At 41.8% G+C, this 15,550-nt stretch overlaps 1 protein-coding gene across 2 annotated transcripts in view; it reads right to left on the bottom strand.

Moving 5' to 3' along the window:
• Positions 1-15,550, bottom strand: part of bach2b (BTB and CNC homology 1, basic leucine zipper transcription factor 2b) — a 145,528-nt gene that overhangs the window by 104,769 nt on the left and 25,209 nt on the right. The window contains exon 2 of one of the 2 annotated variants that reach the window (XM_061746747.1): positions 14,684-14,819. The exons of the other annotated variant lie outside the window; for it this stretch is intronic. Within the exon in view, the coding sequence (XP_061602731.1) occupies positions 14,684-14,722 (39 nt within the window). The 5' untranslated portion in view covers positions 14,723-14,819. The remainder of the gene's footprint in view (positions 1-14,683; positions 14,820-15,550) is intronic. 2 annotated transcript variants of the gene reach the window in all.

Genomic DNA, 15,550 nt, shown 5'->3' with positions numbered 1-15,550 from the left:
CTCCTGTCTGCTGCCCTACGAGCAGATTTGAGTTCCCCCCGCTGCCCCCGTGGCCCCGGCCCCCGGCCCCCGGCTCCACCCACCTCTATCTGCAGCCCCCACTTGTGTTTCTGTGTACACGCCGCTCACATGACTCAACAAACCTCAGGCCTGCAGTCGGAGCTGACCGGAGCTCTTCCCAAAGAAGGGAGGAGCACACTGACTTTGTGAAAGAGACCTGGACTTGCCCTTCACTTGTGGAGCCCTGGGGGGATTTTGACTAAAAATAAAAGGCAAAGAAAAGGGCCCTCAAGAGGCAGATGAATGAACTCGGCGGTTCCTTCTGCTGCTGAGCTGAGCCGCCACATTGTGTCTGGTCTCTGCACTGCAAAAACTCAAAATCTTACCAGGAATATTTGTCTTATTTCTAGTTAAAATGTCTCATTTTTAGTCAAAAAAATCTCATTACACTTAAAACAAGACTCATCACTGGAAAAAACAAAAAAAAATCATCTGTTTCAAGTAGATTTTCACTTGAAATAAGTAGAAAAATCTGCCAGTGGAACAAGATTTTTTTGCTTGTAATGAGAAGATAAATCTTGTCCCACTGGCAGATTTTTCTACTTATTTCAAGTGAAAATTTACTTGAAACAGGTGAAAATTGTCAAATAAGTTATTTTTCTGGTGATGACTCTAAATGTTGAAATATCAGTAAAACACTTAAAACAAGAGTCATTACCAGAAAAATAACTTATTTGACAATTTTCACCTGTTTCAAGTAAATGTTCACTTGAAATAAGTAGAAAAATCTGCCAGTGGGACAAGATTTATCTTCTTATTACAAGCAAAAAAATCTTGTTCCACTGGCAGATTTTTCTACTTATTTTAAGTGAAAATCTACTTGAAACAGGTGAAGATTTTTGTTTTTTCCAGTGATGAGTCTTGTTTTAAGTGTAATAAGAAGGCAGAAAGTATAAAATTCCACTGGCCCAGAAAAACATTTACAAAAAATCATTAATTCCATCCGCCACAATCATTCTGAACAATATTAAATAGATCGTTGCACTTTTAACAGGCACTAGTCAGGTCTGTTCTAACTTATTTACTGTTTTTTTTAATGTATTTTTAATGTATTCAATCGTTTTCTATTGTAATGTGTCATGGGAATTTGTGAATGTGGTTGTGAGCCCTGTCAAAGAGGAATTTCTGTCACCATTGGGACAGACAATAAAGTATTCGATTCTATTCATTCAATAAGATTTTTTTTTTACTAAAAATGAGACATTTTAACTAGAAATAAGACAAATATTCTTGTTTTATTTGGAGTTTTTGCAGCGTGGGTCTGCTGCGCAGCGTGCACGACCCGCAGAGCGCCGCGTCCTGCAAGCTAAACATGGCCTTTTCCGTGTGTATGTGTGGAATCAGTGGAGGAGCAAATGCAGGACGAGCCAACGGAGTGGGAATTCCTGCGTCCCCCCCCCCCCCACCACCTCCCCTCCGTTGCCCCGCCCCACGCACATTCCTCCGTCACATTCACAGCAGCAGAAAGAGCAACACAGAGCTACGAAAACAGAGCAAAACCAAGAAGCATGAAGCAACCCAAACAAACGCAGCAGCAGAGGGTGACCAGGGTGCTTTTGGACAATTACACGGAAGCAACGTTGCAAGGAGTGCTTATTCATAATCTTGGCAACGGTTACATGTTAATAACGCATTAATAATGCATTATAACATCAGTGTTCCCCAAAGAAAGTTGATGAGTTGATAATGCTGACTGGTCCTGTATTATTGCAATTTTAAAAATATGTTATTATGGCAAACAGGTCCTTAAAAGAAAAAGTTTTTGTGATGAATTGTGACAACTCTGAAAATCTTTAAAAACATCTTGATTAAGAAATGGAATCGATTGACAGCTCTACTTATTTTCTATTACAAGCAGGTTGAGGGACCTTTTACTGGATAGAATCAGAGGATGTTTGGATCACATGGAAAACGTTAAAAACTCATGGGGATTCTTTTAATTACTTTTATTTTGCTGTAGAAAATGTGAAATCAATATCTTTTGGTTTTTTTCTTTGTCTAATTCCAGTTTTTATTGTTCCTTTTTTGCATTCCAGGCTTGTAACACAGTCCAAATAAAAATGTTGACACAGGGCAATTAAGTGCTCTTATGAAAGAATTAGAAGAAATGTATTGTTGCTTCAAGGGATGCACCATAGCTATTAGCTAATGTCTAGTGTGTGTATGTATATATATATATATATATATATATATATATATATATATATATATACACATATATGTACATATATGACACATTTGCAGCAAGATTTAGATAAAATCTAGATAAAAAAAGAGTTGGGTGAAGGGATGGAAATATATAGCTCTATAGACCATTTTTTTCAATGTATTAAAATGCAAAAGTTTTTTTATTTTAACAAATGAAAAAAGGTGGTTTTAGAAACATGTATCTCAGGTTCATCCCGTCTGCCGAGAAACAAAATCAAAGTGAAAGAGCGACTCCCTCTCTCCCTCTCGCTTCTTTTTTGAATGTAGCGTGTCGTCTAAACCAGTTTGTTTTGGGGTTGTATAAGAATCACAGCCATTCACAGAGTACACCCTTAAATCAATATCCCAAATGTACGAGGTAATCAAATAAAAAAGACGGAAAAAGAAACAGATAATTTTATTAGCACTGGTATTTGGGGGAAGAGGGTGTATATGTACCATGAAAAATACTTCCACTACTACCAACGTGCAGCTCCTGCAGCTCTCTGTAAAGGTTAGGACCTCACTGACGTTAAGCTGCAGCAGGGGCGTAACAAGCACATTTTCCTGTTTAAGATTTTTATTCTTTATTTCATTCATTAATAGAAAACAAAACAGTTCAATATACAGGACTGTCTCAGAAAATTAGAATATTGTGATAAAGTCCTTTATTTTCTCTAATGCAAAAATGTCCTACATTCTGGATTCATTACAAATCAACTGAGATATTGCACGCCTTTTATTATTTTAATATTGCTGATCATGGCTTACAGCTTTAGAAAACTCAAATATCCTATCTCAAAAAATTAGACTATTCTGGGAATCTTAATCTTAAACTGTAAACCATAATCAGCAATATTAAAATAATAAAAGGCTTGCAATATTTCAGTTGATTTGTAATGAATCCAGAATGTATGACATTTTTTTTTTTTTGATTGCATTACAGAAAATAAAGAACTTTATCACAATATTCAAATTTTCTGAGACAGTCCTGTAATTACAACAAATCTTTTTCCTTGAATGAAAGGGAACAGAAAGAAGACTAAGCTTATTTTATCCGTCCCTTTTTCCTAAGAAATCAAATTTCAATTAATGTAATAATAAAAAAAACTGTTAAGTACACTGAGGGGCCATGATCACAAATGATGTCCAGCTTCATCCCATCCCGGGTTGTGAGGCTTCGCTGGAGCTCGTCCTGTCACCGGGCCAGAGCCCAGTGACCTGTGATTGACAGGTTGCCAATCCTAATGCTCTTCCTGACAGCTTGATAAGCCAGCAGTCACTTCACACAAGAAGATCATAACTGTCCCTTTCTCATTATTGACATGAACAACAGCATTCATGCCTGGAGGGAGAGAGCGTCTCGGAGTTGTTATAGTTGACACCAGTCTGGGAAGGCTTTGTTAACACTTAAGTAAGTAAGTAGTAAACAAACTCATGGATCAGGAGTCACTGCAGGTTTCAGTTAAGACTGGATAATGGATAAGCCCTGAATGCAGGCATTGTGATGTAGAATTGTCAAATTGGTTTGATTCACCGCACGAATCAGGACAGATTACTTTTGTAATCCTGTATTTGACCCGGTCTTTGTACGTTTTCACCGTATAGAAACGTAATTCTTGCCATTGTAAGAATGAGATGTACCTGCTGTACTCTACTGCCCTTACTTTTTAACAACTTGTGCTTTTTATTATTTTACCTCTTTCTTATCATTTTATTTCATTTTATTTGTTATTTACTGTTTAGTTGTGTCTTGCCGCTTTTAATGTTGATGTAAAGCACTTTGAATTACCTTCTGTTGAATTGTGCTATACAAAAAAACTTGCCTTGCCTAAGACTGATACACCCGTCATGTAGCATCGCTCTTTCAGACAGTACGTTTACATGCAGCAGTTCAATCGGATTTCTGATCGTATAAGACATCGTTTGGACTTTTAAACTGCATGTAAACACCTTAATCCGATCTACTTCTGAACTATTTCGGACATTTAATGATCGGATAACAACACCTAGATAATTCGTTCACAGTCGGAATTTTAACGCCATGTATACGGAGACATCAGATATTGCAGTCTGAGCATGCTGGAGAATTACCTCTGGGGCTTCACCCGGAAGTGAAAGGAGACGGCGCGTGTTAAATAGTTGTTTAAACACCTTTAAAAAGATCGTGAAAGAGATGGCAGAAGCTTCATCAGGAACCGGAGCAGATCAAAATAAAGTGGAAAAATATACGGAAGGCGTAACATTGGCGCCAAACAAAACAACCGTCAACCGGAAGTGGCTCTTTGTTGAAATGGTTACCATGGTTACCATGGTTACAACGCCACATAGTGTCACGGAGTCAGCCAAGCTCTGGACATTTATCCCATTCTCTGAACAGCATGTAAACTCAGACAAGTGATTGGGTCTTCCACTGTCAGGGTGTGGTTGTTGAGGACCCAAAAGCAGGAGAGCAGGAGGCAGGAGGCAGGAGTTCACAAAACATGGTTTAATTAACAAAAACCAAAACCAAAAGCGCTGCTGGGCAGGATCAAAAAGGGCAGAACAGAAACAGGGATCCAAGAACTAGAGGAGAACATGGAGGGAGCAAACAGTACGGACCGACAAGGAGCAAGGGAAAGACAAGACCAGATATACACAAGGGGGTAACGAGACACAGGTGCAGACGATCAGGGCAGATGGGAAACAGGAGGGACAGAACTGAAACTCAAAAACTGGGGGGAAATGTCAAACCCTGACATCTACGATCAGAAATCCCATTTCTTTGCTGCATGTAAACGTACTGACAGAGGCCACGTTTACACATAGCCGGGTATTTACAAAAACAGATATTTCCCCCTCTACGTTTTGAAAAATATCCTCGTTTACACGAACCCGGATAAATACGCTGTTAAGGTGCTATGAGCAGCCAAACCTGCAGGGGGCAGTGTAACGAGAAGTCATGCTAGCCAATCAGAATCCTGGAAAAAAACAACAACAAATGACACGTGTGAAGCCTGAATAATATGGTTCCGCGTTAAATCAACGGCGTAGCCTATGTACGGTGCGCGTCCTCGCGTACCCTACGCCGTAGGCTCTGCGTTGGTGTAACGCAGAACTATAAATCAGCCTTGACTGCCAGTTACTTCCAAGACGGAACGAGAGTCTTTCGTTTGGAGTGACAGAGAAGTGGAGTTACTTTTAAGTGTAACTTTAGAATATAAAACAGGTAAAATACAAGAAAATATTGACGGTGGCCAAACAAATTGTAAACACAGGTCGCACAAATGATGCTGGTGACGTTTCTGTCTCATAATGTGACGTTCTGAAGCCTAAATCTCAGTTTCCCTCCGTTTACAAGCAAACGTGAAAACTGAGTTTTTGAAAATCTCCACTTTCTGAGTTTTCAGAAGTGATGGTTTTTGGTGACTTTGAGCTTCGTTTTTGTATAAACGAACGACCAAAACGCATGAAAACGCCACCGTTTTTGCTCCCTGTAAACGGGGCCAGAGTGACCCAGGATCAAGGTCTCTTTTAATGGACCTTTACTGCTCTCCATATGTGCAGCTCGTACGGCTACTGCACGGGTGTTCCAGACCGCCATCTGGATCCCATCACAAACCTCCAGTACAGCCGGGGTGAGAGCGCTCGGTAGCTGCGCGGGCCGTCTGGGCCGACGAACCCCTGCAGCAGGTCAGCCCAGGCGTGGGCTTCACCTCGCCTCACAGAGGAGGAGATCGCTTGTTAGGGAGAGGTGCCGCCTCACCTCGCCTCCCACGCTATCTGAGATATCTCAGGAGTGTCCCAGAAATATCCCTCCCCGCTGAACAAAGGAGCAAAATGGCAAGACGTGATATGTGATACAGCGAGGTTTAAAAATAGCCCGAGCGCTGACGGAGCGGGCAGCGTGTCATGATCTCTGCGTAGTGCTCTTGGTTTACACCTCCACTCGCTGTTGTGTCTGCTCTCGCTCTCCCAATCAGCCCCGGAGATAAATAAAACAGGGAGTTGTTTTGGGTTTTTTTCTCGTCTTACAGATACAGGAATAGGGCCGGCGAGCCTTCGTTTCTATACAGACCTTCTGTGGCCTGCAACTTGAGAACGGAGGGATTTCGATGTTCTCACGCATGTCAAAGCACACGGCGTCCTGTTTTGGGGATTGAGAGGGTCTCGTGGTATGTGAAGCAGAAATGATCTGCCTAAGAAGTCTGGGAAGTCCACCTTTAAAAAAAGGGGGAGCGTATTGTTTAGTTTTGAATTTCGCTGCACATGCCATTATACACCGAGAATAATCAAAACATGACATCATTCTGGAAAAATCCATAAGAGGAGCTGCAAGCTTTTCCAGCTGAGTCTTGCTGCACATCAATCAGCACTCAGTGGGAGACAGACCATGAATGTGCCTTGTTTTCATGCAAAGTGCCAACAGGCTACTACATTCACGGGATCCAGTGTCTTACAGTGGTGTTTGCCCAGTCCAGGTTAAAGATAAAAAAACAGACAAGTTTGGTGCACTTTTGATTTAAAAGCTTTACATTTCTGTTCTTTTCAAATTCTTTTTACACTGAGCAAGAAGTTGTTTTTTTTTTCTTAAATATGTGAACGTGGATGATCTGCTTGGTAACACCGAGTCTGCTGAGGAGCAGTAGTTAGTTATACAGAACTGATTGATTCAAAGACATTCCAGGGGCATAATAGGAATCATTTCTCTCACTCCATGTCATAAGTGCATGCAACATGCCTTAGAGAGTGACGAGAACAATGGCCTCTTTCAGTGCCTGCGCCAGGCTGGAGATGGGGAGGTGCATCATGGGAAGCAGATAGCCTCTTACAGTTGAGCGCAGATATGTCGGCGACGCCTTGCACAAGCCCCGGCAACGAGGAATAGGCACTTCAACTCTCAGACATGAGTCATGTGAACGGGGGCGGCTCACAAACCTCTGACGATGCTTTATTTTATGTCGAATAACAGCAATGGAATGTTTGTGACCGAGAACAACATTAACACAGTTCACGCCTGCAGCGGCTGTGGTACATTTACCCACAAAATACTGCTCAGTCACATACAGCATTCTCATAACACTGCCTTCTTTTAGATTTGACCTAAGGCAAAGCCAGATTAACTATCCTTAAATCTAAGTATTAACCTTAATGCTTGATGAAATTCATGAGCATCTAAAAAGTTGAACATTTATGTCAATCACAATAAAAAACACGCTGAATAGGGCTGCACGATTAATCGTTAAAAAATCGCGATCTCGATTCATGCTTGAACGCAATCTCATTTCCAAATGACGACGATTTAAATTTTTTTTCTGAAAGGGTGTTCAACTCAGGGAGGAACAAATATTGTTCAAAATTGTTATTATTGTTAAAATTATTCAAAGGTTTGTGTAAAGAAGACAAGAGATGTTTATTGTTATTATATTTTTGTTCAGCTGTTGCAAAGTTAAAGTAATAAGTGCAATAAATTTTATATTGGAAAAAAATCGTGAGAGAATCGTGATCTCAATTCTAAGCAAAAAAATCATGATTCTCATTTTGTCCAGAATCGTGCAGCCCTAACGCTGAATGTTGCCTGGTGACAGATAGCCATTTTAAATGATATGTTGCCTCAGACTGAGCGGTAACAGGGTATTTACCTTTTTCCCAAAGGTACCAGCTGATTGGCTGTCCAGTGTGCGTACGTCATCTCCAACTTTTCCCAATAACTGTTTTCATGGCTATATAGCCTCAACTAGATGAGCAGAAACAGGAAGTTATCCTGTATTTTAACATTTGCTCCACCATTATATTGTTCACATACTTAGGATAGACTGACAATGTCTGCTCTACACTTTCCCCCCCTATTTTTTAACAAATATTTCAGCCATGAAACGTAAGCAACTTGAGCCCAAGAGGACCGTTTGACAAAGGAGGTTTAACAAACTGTTGCTAAACAAATTGTACTTTCTCGGAATTACCACACCTATAAAAAGCCAAGATCAATGGAGCTCAGATACTGTGATTCACCATGGCAAAGCAGAGCACCAACCACCTAACTTCCGGTTTGAAGCTCATGCAGAACAGAGGGTGCTTTCACACCTGTCCCGTTTGGAGCAGTTGTTCCGGAACAGGGAGCGTTTCCCCCTAAATATCGGATCGTTTGGTACATGTGAACACAGCAATCGCACTCTGAAACGGTACAAAACAAGCAAGCTGAGATTTCCTAGGAGAGGTGGTCTCGGCCCGATTCCATTCCAGACCTGGAGCGGTGCGTTTTTTTTATTAGTAGCAACCGACACCACTCCATTCATGTGTATGTGCGACCGTGGCACAAGGAGAAGAGTCGGTGCTACTCCACCACCTTCTCTCCATGCCGAGATGTCGTCCCAGCGAAATGAAAATATTTTCAATTCGGGCAGGCAGGCGCGGCACAAACCCTGCGGCAGGCGCCCTCTCGCCCACCGCTGAGCTCCGCTCTGCGCCAAGCGCACATAAATTAATGGGTAAAGCCTGATTTATGGTTCTGCGTTAAATCGAGTTGGTGTAACGCGGAACCATAAATCAGACTAAAGCCAACGGCTGCGGTCTGCGCTGAAAGGGGCTTGTTGTTTTTCCCGGGGTACGGAAGAAGAAACTCCTTCCGCGTTCATTTCTGACCAATCAGAGAGCAGCTGGTTCGCGCATGGCATTTGTTATCAGCTTTGAACCGGTACAGACGTTTGCCTTGTGAACCCCACGAACGAGAAACGAAACAACTGTATCGATTCAGCCCCTGAATCGGAACAAAACAAACGGGCCACAGGTGTGAAAGCATCCTAAGATTCGTTGCAGTTTCTCAACTGGCCACTAGAGGGCTGCTCCACAAGCCAATCCATCTCCAACTACTATTTACGGCCTGATTAAAGAAAACGTTCTGATATCGCACCCAGGACAACTCTGAGTGGGGTGAATTTTTTGGTAACCATGCCCGGAGAATTTATATAAAGTAAAAGATTTATTTCTAATAGGATTGATTGACAGGCTCAGCCAATGGCTTGCCATGATCACTTCCTCATGCTTAATCATCATGCTACCGCGCTTAGCCAAGGAACCAGCCATTTGCATGAACTCAGCTAAACGTGACCGTAACTTTTGATTTCACTTCCGAGTGTTAAATGGTATACGGTAATCTGCTGTAAACGTCTGCCAGCAGCTCTGCAGATATTTCAGAGAGGATCCAATGAAGGAGTTGGTAGCCAAAGCTAACTCTGATTGACATATTTTGACCATGTTCCGATTCGTTCGTCCTTTTTTACAGTATGGACAACACATAAAACTGAACATACCATATGCAATCATATGAAGACATTCAGACTAAAGCGCAACGTGGCTGCGGAAAAAGGACAGAGAATTGGCATCGGAGAAAACTGCAGAGCATGTGGTATTTTGCATGAAATATGAACATACATGATATTTATGATGCACGGAAGGATAAGACCAGACAGGCTTGACTGTGACCAACAAAAGAAGAAGCCAGCCATCTTTAAGAACCATCAGGGTGTCACGAGTACGAGTCATGGCTGGTTTGACGCATCAGAACCTATTTGGAGGCTTAGCTTCTGGCACAAACCATAATGTCACCGTCAGAGGTCTCTAAAACGCACGTTAAAAGATCGATTGATGAAATTAAGCCTGTTTCAGCTTCATGAAGGGGAAAAAAGTAACAGTTACCGCGGTAACAGACTCCAGTTCCTTGGTTCGTGAAACTGGCTCAACTGAACCCTTTGGCTCAGAGTTAAGCGACCCTGCTTTGTGAAACGGAAAACTTTCCCACAAGTTCAGGTTCAACATACTCAGAGTTTCAACGTGAAACCGGCCCTCGGCTCATTTATGAAGCTAAACACTTGGGGGAGCTTGTGCTGCTGAGCTTCTGTTCACTTTTGGATCTGGATCAGCCCAGGTGAAACACATTTTGTTGAAGATGGTTCAGCTCCTTTCAGTGCTCCGGGGTGCCTGACTGCTGTACACACCACCGACTCTCTGAAACCAACTCCAGTGGATGGAATGCTGTTACTTTTCATGTGAGAAGTAACAAATGTGCTTTTCCTGTGGTGACAAGCCAAAATTCCTGCTGGGAAACACCTGCTGAGTCAGAGCTTCATTCCTCCCGTGCTGTAGCCCGGACAGGAGAAGTGCCGGCTCGCTGTGTACCGTTACTCTAACGGAGCGGTCCCCAACCTTTTCTGTACCAGGACCGGTTTAATGTCTGACAATATTTTCACGGTCCAATCTAAAGGTGTAGCTGATAAAAACTAAATAAAATGACAAGATCGGCATTAAAAACTGTGGTATTTTCTCTATAGTAATAATAATAATAATAATAATAATAATAATAATAATAATAATAATAATAATAATAATAATAATAATAATAATAATGTATAATAATAATATTTTTAGTTATTAGGTTTATTATTAACGTTATTTAAAGCCAGGCTTTTATTTTATTTGTTATATATTAAGGAGACCAATATTTAGTGCTTTTATTTTGAAAGTGTCTCGCCGAGACCTTGTAAACATCCGGCGCTTCGGATTTTAACGGTAAAAGTTTAACGGCGGTAGAAAGTTTGTCTGAAAGACTAAACTAGTGTCAAGAATGCTAAAGTGGAGCCTAACTGACACAAAAATCACCTGGTGATAAGGATTTGTTTTCTTTGCAAATGTTATGGCGTATTTATGTCCAGCTTGAGTTTGGTTGCCATGGTTACTCATGTATTGTGGTTAGCGGTAGCTGTTATTACCGACCGACCGAGCAGCTGTGTCGGTCTGTATTTAAGTTAAATGAAACTTATATGAATGTAGAAAGACTAACTCTATTTTGTTTTATTCCTTTATAGCTCTTACGGTGTGTTTGCAGTGTATTTACATCCAAGGAATAAAAACATTGTGAACCATCAGTTCACCGCTTTTCTGTCACCACGGAGGAAAAAATCCTCTTTCTGGCTACACTTGAGGGGTCAAGCTTCTGGAAAGCTTTTATCCACTATTGCTCTGTTGCAAGAGCAAAACGGTCAGGCCAAGAACAAAGTACTTTTTCTTCATAGTATCAAGACATTATAAAAACACGATCTTAAAACATTAGATGAAAAGAACGGAGAGACGGATTAAAACATTTTATTTGACAAAAACGAAGACAAAATGCAGAAGCAGTAAAAAAAAACAAAAAACAACTAAGTACAGCCTAAGGTCGAATAACTTTTAAAACCAAGCTTCTTTACAATGTTGTTATTGAGGCTTGAAAACATGACTTGAAAGCTCTTTGAAAGGTTGGTTAAAGGATGTTGGAAAAACCAGTAAGAGCCAAACAGGTTTTAAAACGCAGTTTGTTGACTGAAGAAAAGAGTTTGAGTTGGACAGACAAGCCGACAGCCAATGACGTCAATGATTGGACGGTATTTTTAGAGTCCTGTCACCTCCTCAGGTGCTTTGATGAGAGAGAACTTAATTATTTGCTGTTGGCATTCAAAGAGATTGTCAGAAACAAAGTAAGGAAAGGCTTCAGCAGATTCAGTTAGGGTCCCACCACAGCACTTCTGTCAGGTTAGGGTTTGGACTAGACTGCAGCATTCCTAAATGCTTTCTTCTGGTCTGTTTGTTTGGAACTCACTGGTGTGTTTGAGACCATGTTGCACTTGTGTGATTCACTTTTTTTGTTTGTTTGTTTTAATATTTGTATCCCAATTGTTTTCCCCATTTTCTTAACCCCAGTTCTCCTACCTAAGTCAGTCCTGGGCATTGCTCCCTCTACCAACCTTCGGAGGTCAATGCACGGACTTAATGGCACTTTTCCACTAGCACCTACTCGGCTCTACTCAACTGAGTAGCAGCTCTACTCAACTCGGCCAAGTTTCTTTTCCATAACAATTCAGCTGGAGCAGAAGTAACAACAACACTAAAGATGTAGAACCTGGAGGAGATGATAGATGTGCTGCTGGGTCTGGGGCTTGTGTTTGATACCAAGTTAAAAAATGAGAGTGAGAGAAGATTCAAGCGGCAACGCTTTTTTTTTTGTTAGTTTGTCTCGTTGCTGCTGAAAAGTCAGCTGGAGTCGTGAGCAGCTATGAAGAGACAGAGCTCCTGGTAGATCTGGTCGTTCCTTATCTCCGTCTAGATCCCTTTTTAATTCTCTCCTCAGCACCAGGTTTATGAACATCTGACCCTCAGAGTTGGATCACCAAACAGACTTTTGCTGCCATTGCTGGTTGAATAAAATGAACATGAAGCCGTCAGAGTCTCTTTCTCTGATTTCCTCCTCCTGACTCAGACGTCTGACTCCAACCCCCCGACCAATCGGTGGCCTGTAGTGTGATGACGTCAGATACCGCTGACTCAGCAGCTTAGAACCTCGGTAGAATAGATACAGGAAAAGTATCTACTCGGCACGTTAGACCCCTAGTGGGAAAGAACCAAACCGAGGACAGTCGAGCTGAGTAGGTACTAGTGGAAAAGCGCCATACCTGAGGAGTGGCCCCCCCCCCGAGCCCCCCCCCCCGCCGGCTTAGACCGATGAGTCGGTTCAGGTGCCATATTACACCAATACAGAGGTCCGGCGGGGGGTTTTTGTAATCTCAATCGCTGAGATTAATATGCTGTGTTTGGTTTGGTTACCACCACATATGGTGCTATGCATTATGGCCAGAGAGCTCTACCATTTCTTCATCTGTCCAATCCACATTGTTCTTGTGGTTCGCAAACCAAAACATGCTACCATGTGCTGCCACTTTGCTTCCGATAACTTCAAATTGATTTTGCGATGAACTTTAACACCAAACATACTGAGACCTGAGACCTGTTTGGTTTAATAAGGTCTCACAATCCTCTCTACATTGATGGGCCGCAACTGTTGCTTCTCTAAGATTATTGTTGATGTATTTCCTCTTTGGCATTGGGTTAGCATACACCTGACGGCTCCATTCAGGTGTATGCAGGTGTATTCAGCAGTAAAGGTGCACTTCATTTTCCACACTCTGCTTCTGCATTTTGACCTTCTTTGTGAGATGAATGGAACACTGTAATATGGGATGTGGTGTTCATCTGATGTTGAATTTACACAGATCTGAGACTCTCAAATGCTTGAAACAAGGCAACGTGAATTCATTTTCTTTTGCTCCTTCAGATTTCAGAGTTTTTAGGATAGAAGGTGAAATGACACCTTGAAGAAGGTGAAATGTCTTGATACTGAGAGTCTACATCAGCATACTAATATCAAGACTTGATAAGGACGAGGGACTGTTAATGAGATTGTTAAAGATCTCATTCAAGACTGTGCCTTGCAATGTTCGGGTCTGACCTTCAGGAGTAACATGAGGCTCGGTAGGCTTCACGAAGAGAACTTTGTGTCAAAAAAACCCATCGAATCAATGAATCACTTGCGGTTTTATCCAGTTTTGATTGGACTTTTTGACAAATCTGCAGCAGGAAGTGCAGGAAGGACGCAGGCCTCCAGCAGCGTGCCATAAACCGCCAAAAGTGAAAAGTAAAAGCATCCACGTTGAGCAGGTCCCAGGGGGGGGACGCACAGATGCCACTGCTCCACGTGGCTTTACACTCCTACAGAAGGATTAACCTCTAACACCCGTCACAAACTGTGTCCGTGACATGACCAGCTCCACCACGGATCAGGACCTTGTGTTTTCTTTAAGAAAAACCAAGAAAGTTTTGACTTCACATTGTGACGCCAAGCACGTGTGAGCTTCCATGGAGACATCTGTGAGCAACGTGCCGCTTCAGATTTATAGTTTCCCCTTTAACGAGCACATATTCAATGGAATATCTGATTTCAACATTTTCAATGCAGAGAGGGTCAAAGTAGGTTTTCCTTGTTTGTTCGGCGTCCGGAGGCGTGCTTTTGCTTTTGTTCCGTTTTTATAAGACCTGATTACAGCACTCGCACAAGCACAGGAGGGAAAGTTGGATGACTTATCATCGAATATTAAGTCTACTATTGCCACTACTCTCGCACCTGCAAAGGAAGTCAGGCAAGGAAGCTTTATTTCCTTTGCAACATTAAGTTAAAAATGGAAATGCGCACATTGTCAAGCATGTATTTCTCAGACAGTGTGGTTTTTCTCTTGTAGTTTGAGTAGATAAAGCCAACATTTGTACAGTAGATTGGCAGTCTTCTAAAGCCACCGGATGACGTGATTTGATTAAAGACGTTCGCTTCTTGACACCAACAGTTCTGCCTGAACAACAAGAATAAATAAAATAAACCACCTTTTCTTGCTGTTGGAAGGATATTCTATATATTAAAGGGGTAATATTACGTTGTAGCTTTTGTTTGTGTTTGTCAGTGTGACGAATGTTTGCCTCGGCTTCACGCAGGCTAACCACAACAGGAACAAATAACCTTCCTGCCAACAGAAAACAACATCGTCTGTCGGCCTGTAACAACAAAAAGGTGTGCTGGATGTGCAGTGTTAGTTCTACTTACAGAGTTGTCCTTCATCTTCTGGGGTTGATTAGTGATCATTTATCCACGAGCGGCATAAGGACACATCACTATCAGTCACAAAGATGCGAGGTCGACGAGATGATTGGCAGGTTGGCGGAGCGCGAGGAGGGCGTCCCTGCAGCATGAACACAGACCCTCCTATCATCCACAATTACTCATCCTCTCTCACACAAAGCTACGCAAACATGTGCAGCATCAACAGGGCAGGAAGATTCCTATCAAACAGAGCGTCGCCACAGCTGCGGTTCCAGCTGTGGCGTAGATGTCCCGTTCTGTCACAGTTCTGCTCCATACGTAGATGCAAAGAAATGAACAAAGATTACAAAAAGTTTCCCTCGGCATTAAGGTAAATCTGCCAAAGAAAGATAATCAGCAAACACGGAGCAGTAAATGTTCTTGTTCCTGAAATCACCTGACTCACGGTGAGGAGCGACGATTTCTTTCCAAATACCAGCACAAAGAGGTGTAAAAGATCGTTCCAGAAGTTAAAATGGCTTGTTAGATTATAAGAAAATGTTTCAAGGGAGAGTTTCTGAAGTTGTTGATGGATTTTCAGGTAAACCCTCAAATGCAGCAGACGACAATGCACACGTTCTTTGCTCTTTTGTTTAACTCGCTTTTAACTGACTTTTCAAAGTTTTTATCAGTTAATTATTTTAACTTCATCACTGCACATCCCACCATTTAGCTCCTATTTTAATATTATTTTCAGAGCACCTACTTACTTTCTACAAAGATCTGCAAGTCGGCCTTCGATGGCCACGAGTCATTATTCTGCTCATCAGTTACAGATTTGTATAAAACAGTAAGTATCACCAGGAAACCTTTTATTCTCAGTTATTTAAA

The sequence above is a fragment of the Cololabis saira genome, chromosome 18 (assembly GCF_033807715.1).
Source record: "Cololabis saira isolate AMF1-May2022 chromosome 18, fColSai1.1, whole genome shotgun sequence".
NCBI lineage: Eukaryota > Metazoa > Chordata > Actinopteri > Beloniformes > Belonidae > Cololabis > Cololabis saira.
This window is presented reverse-complemented; position numbering and strand designations above follow the sequence as displayed.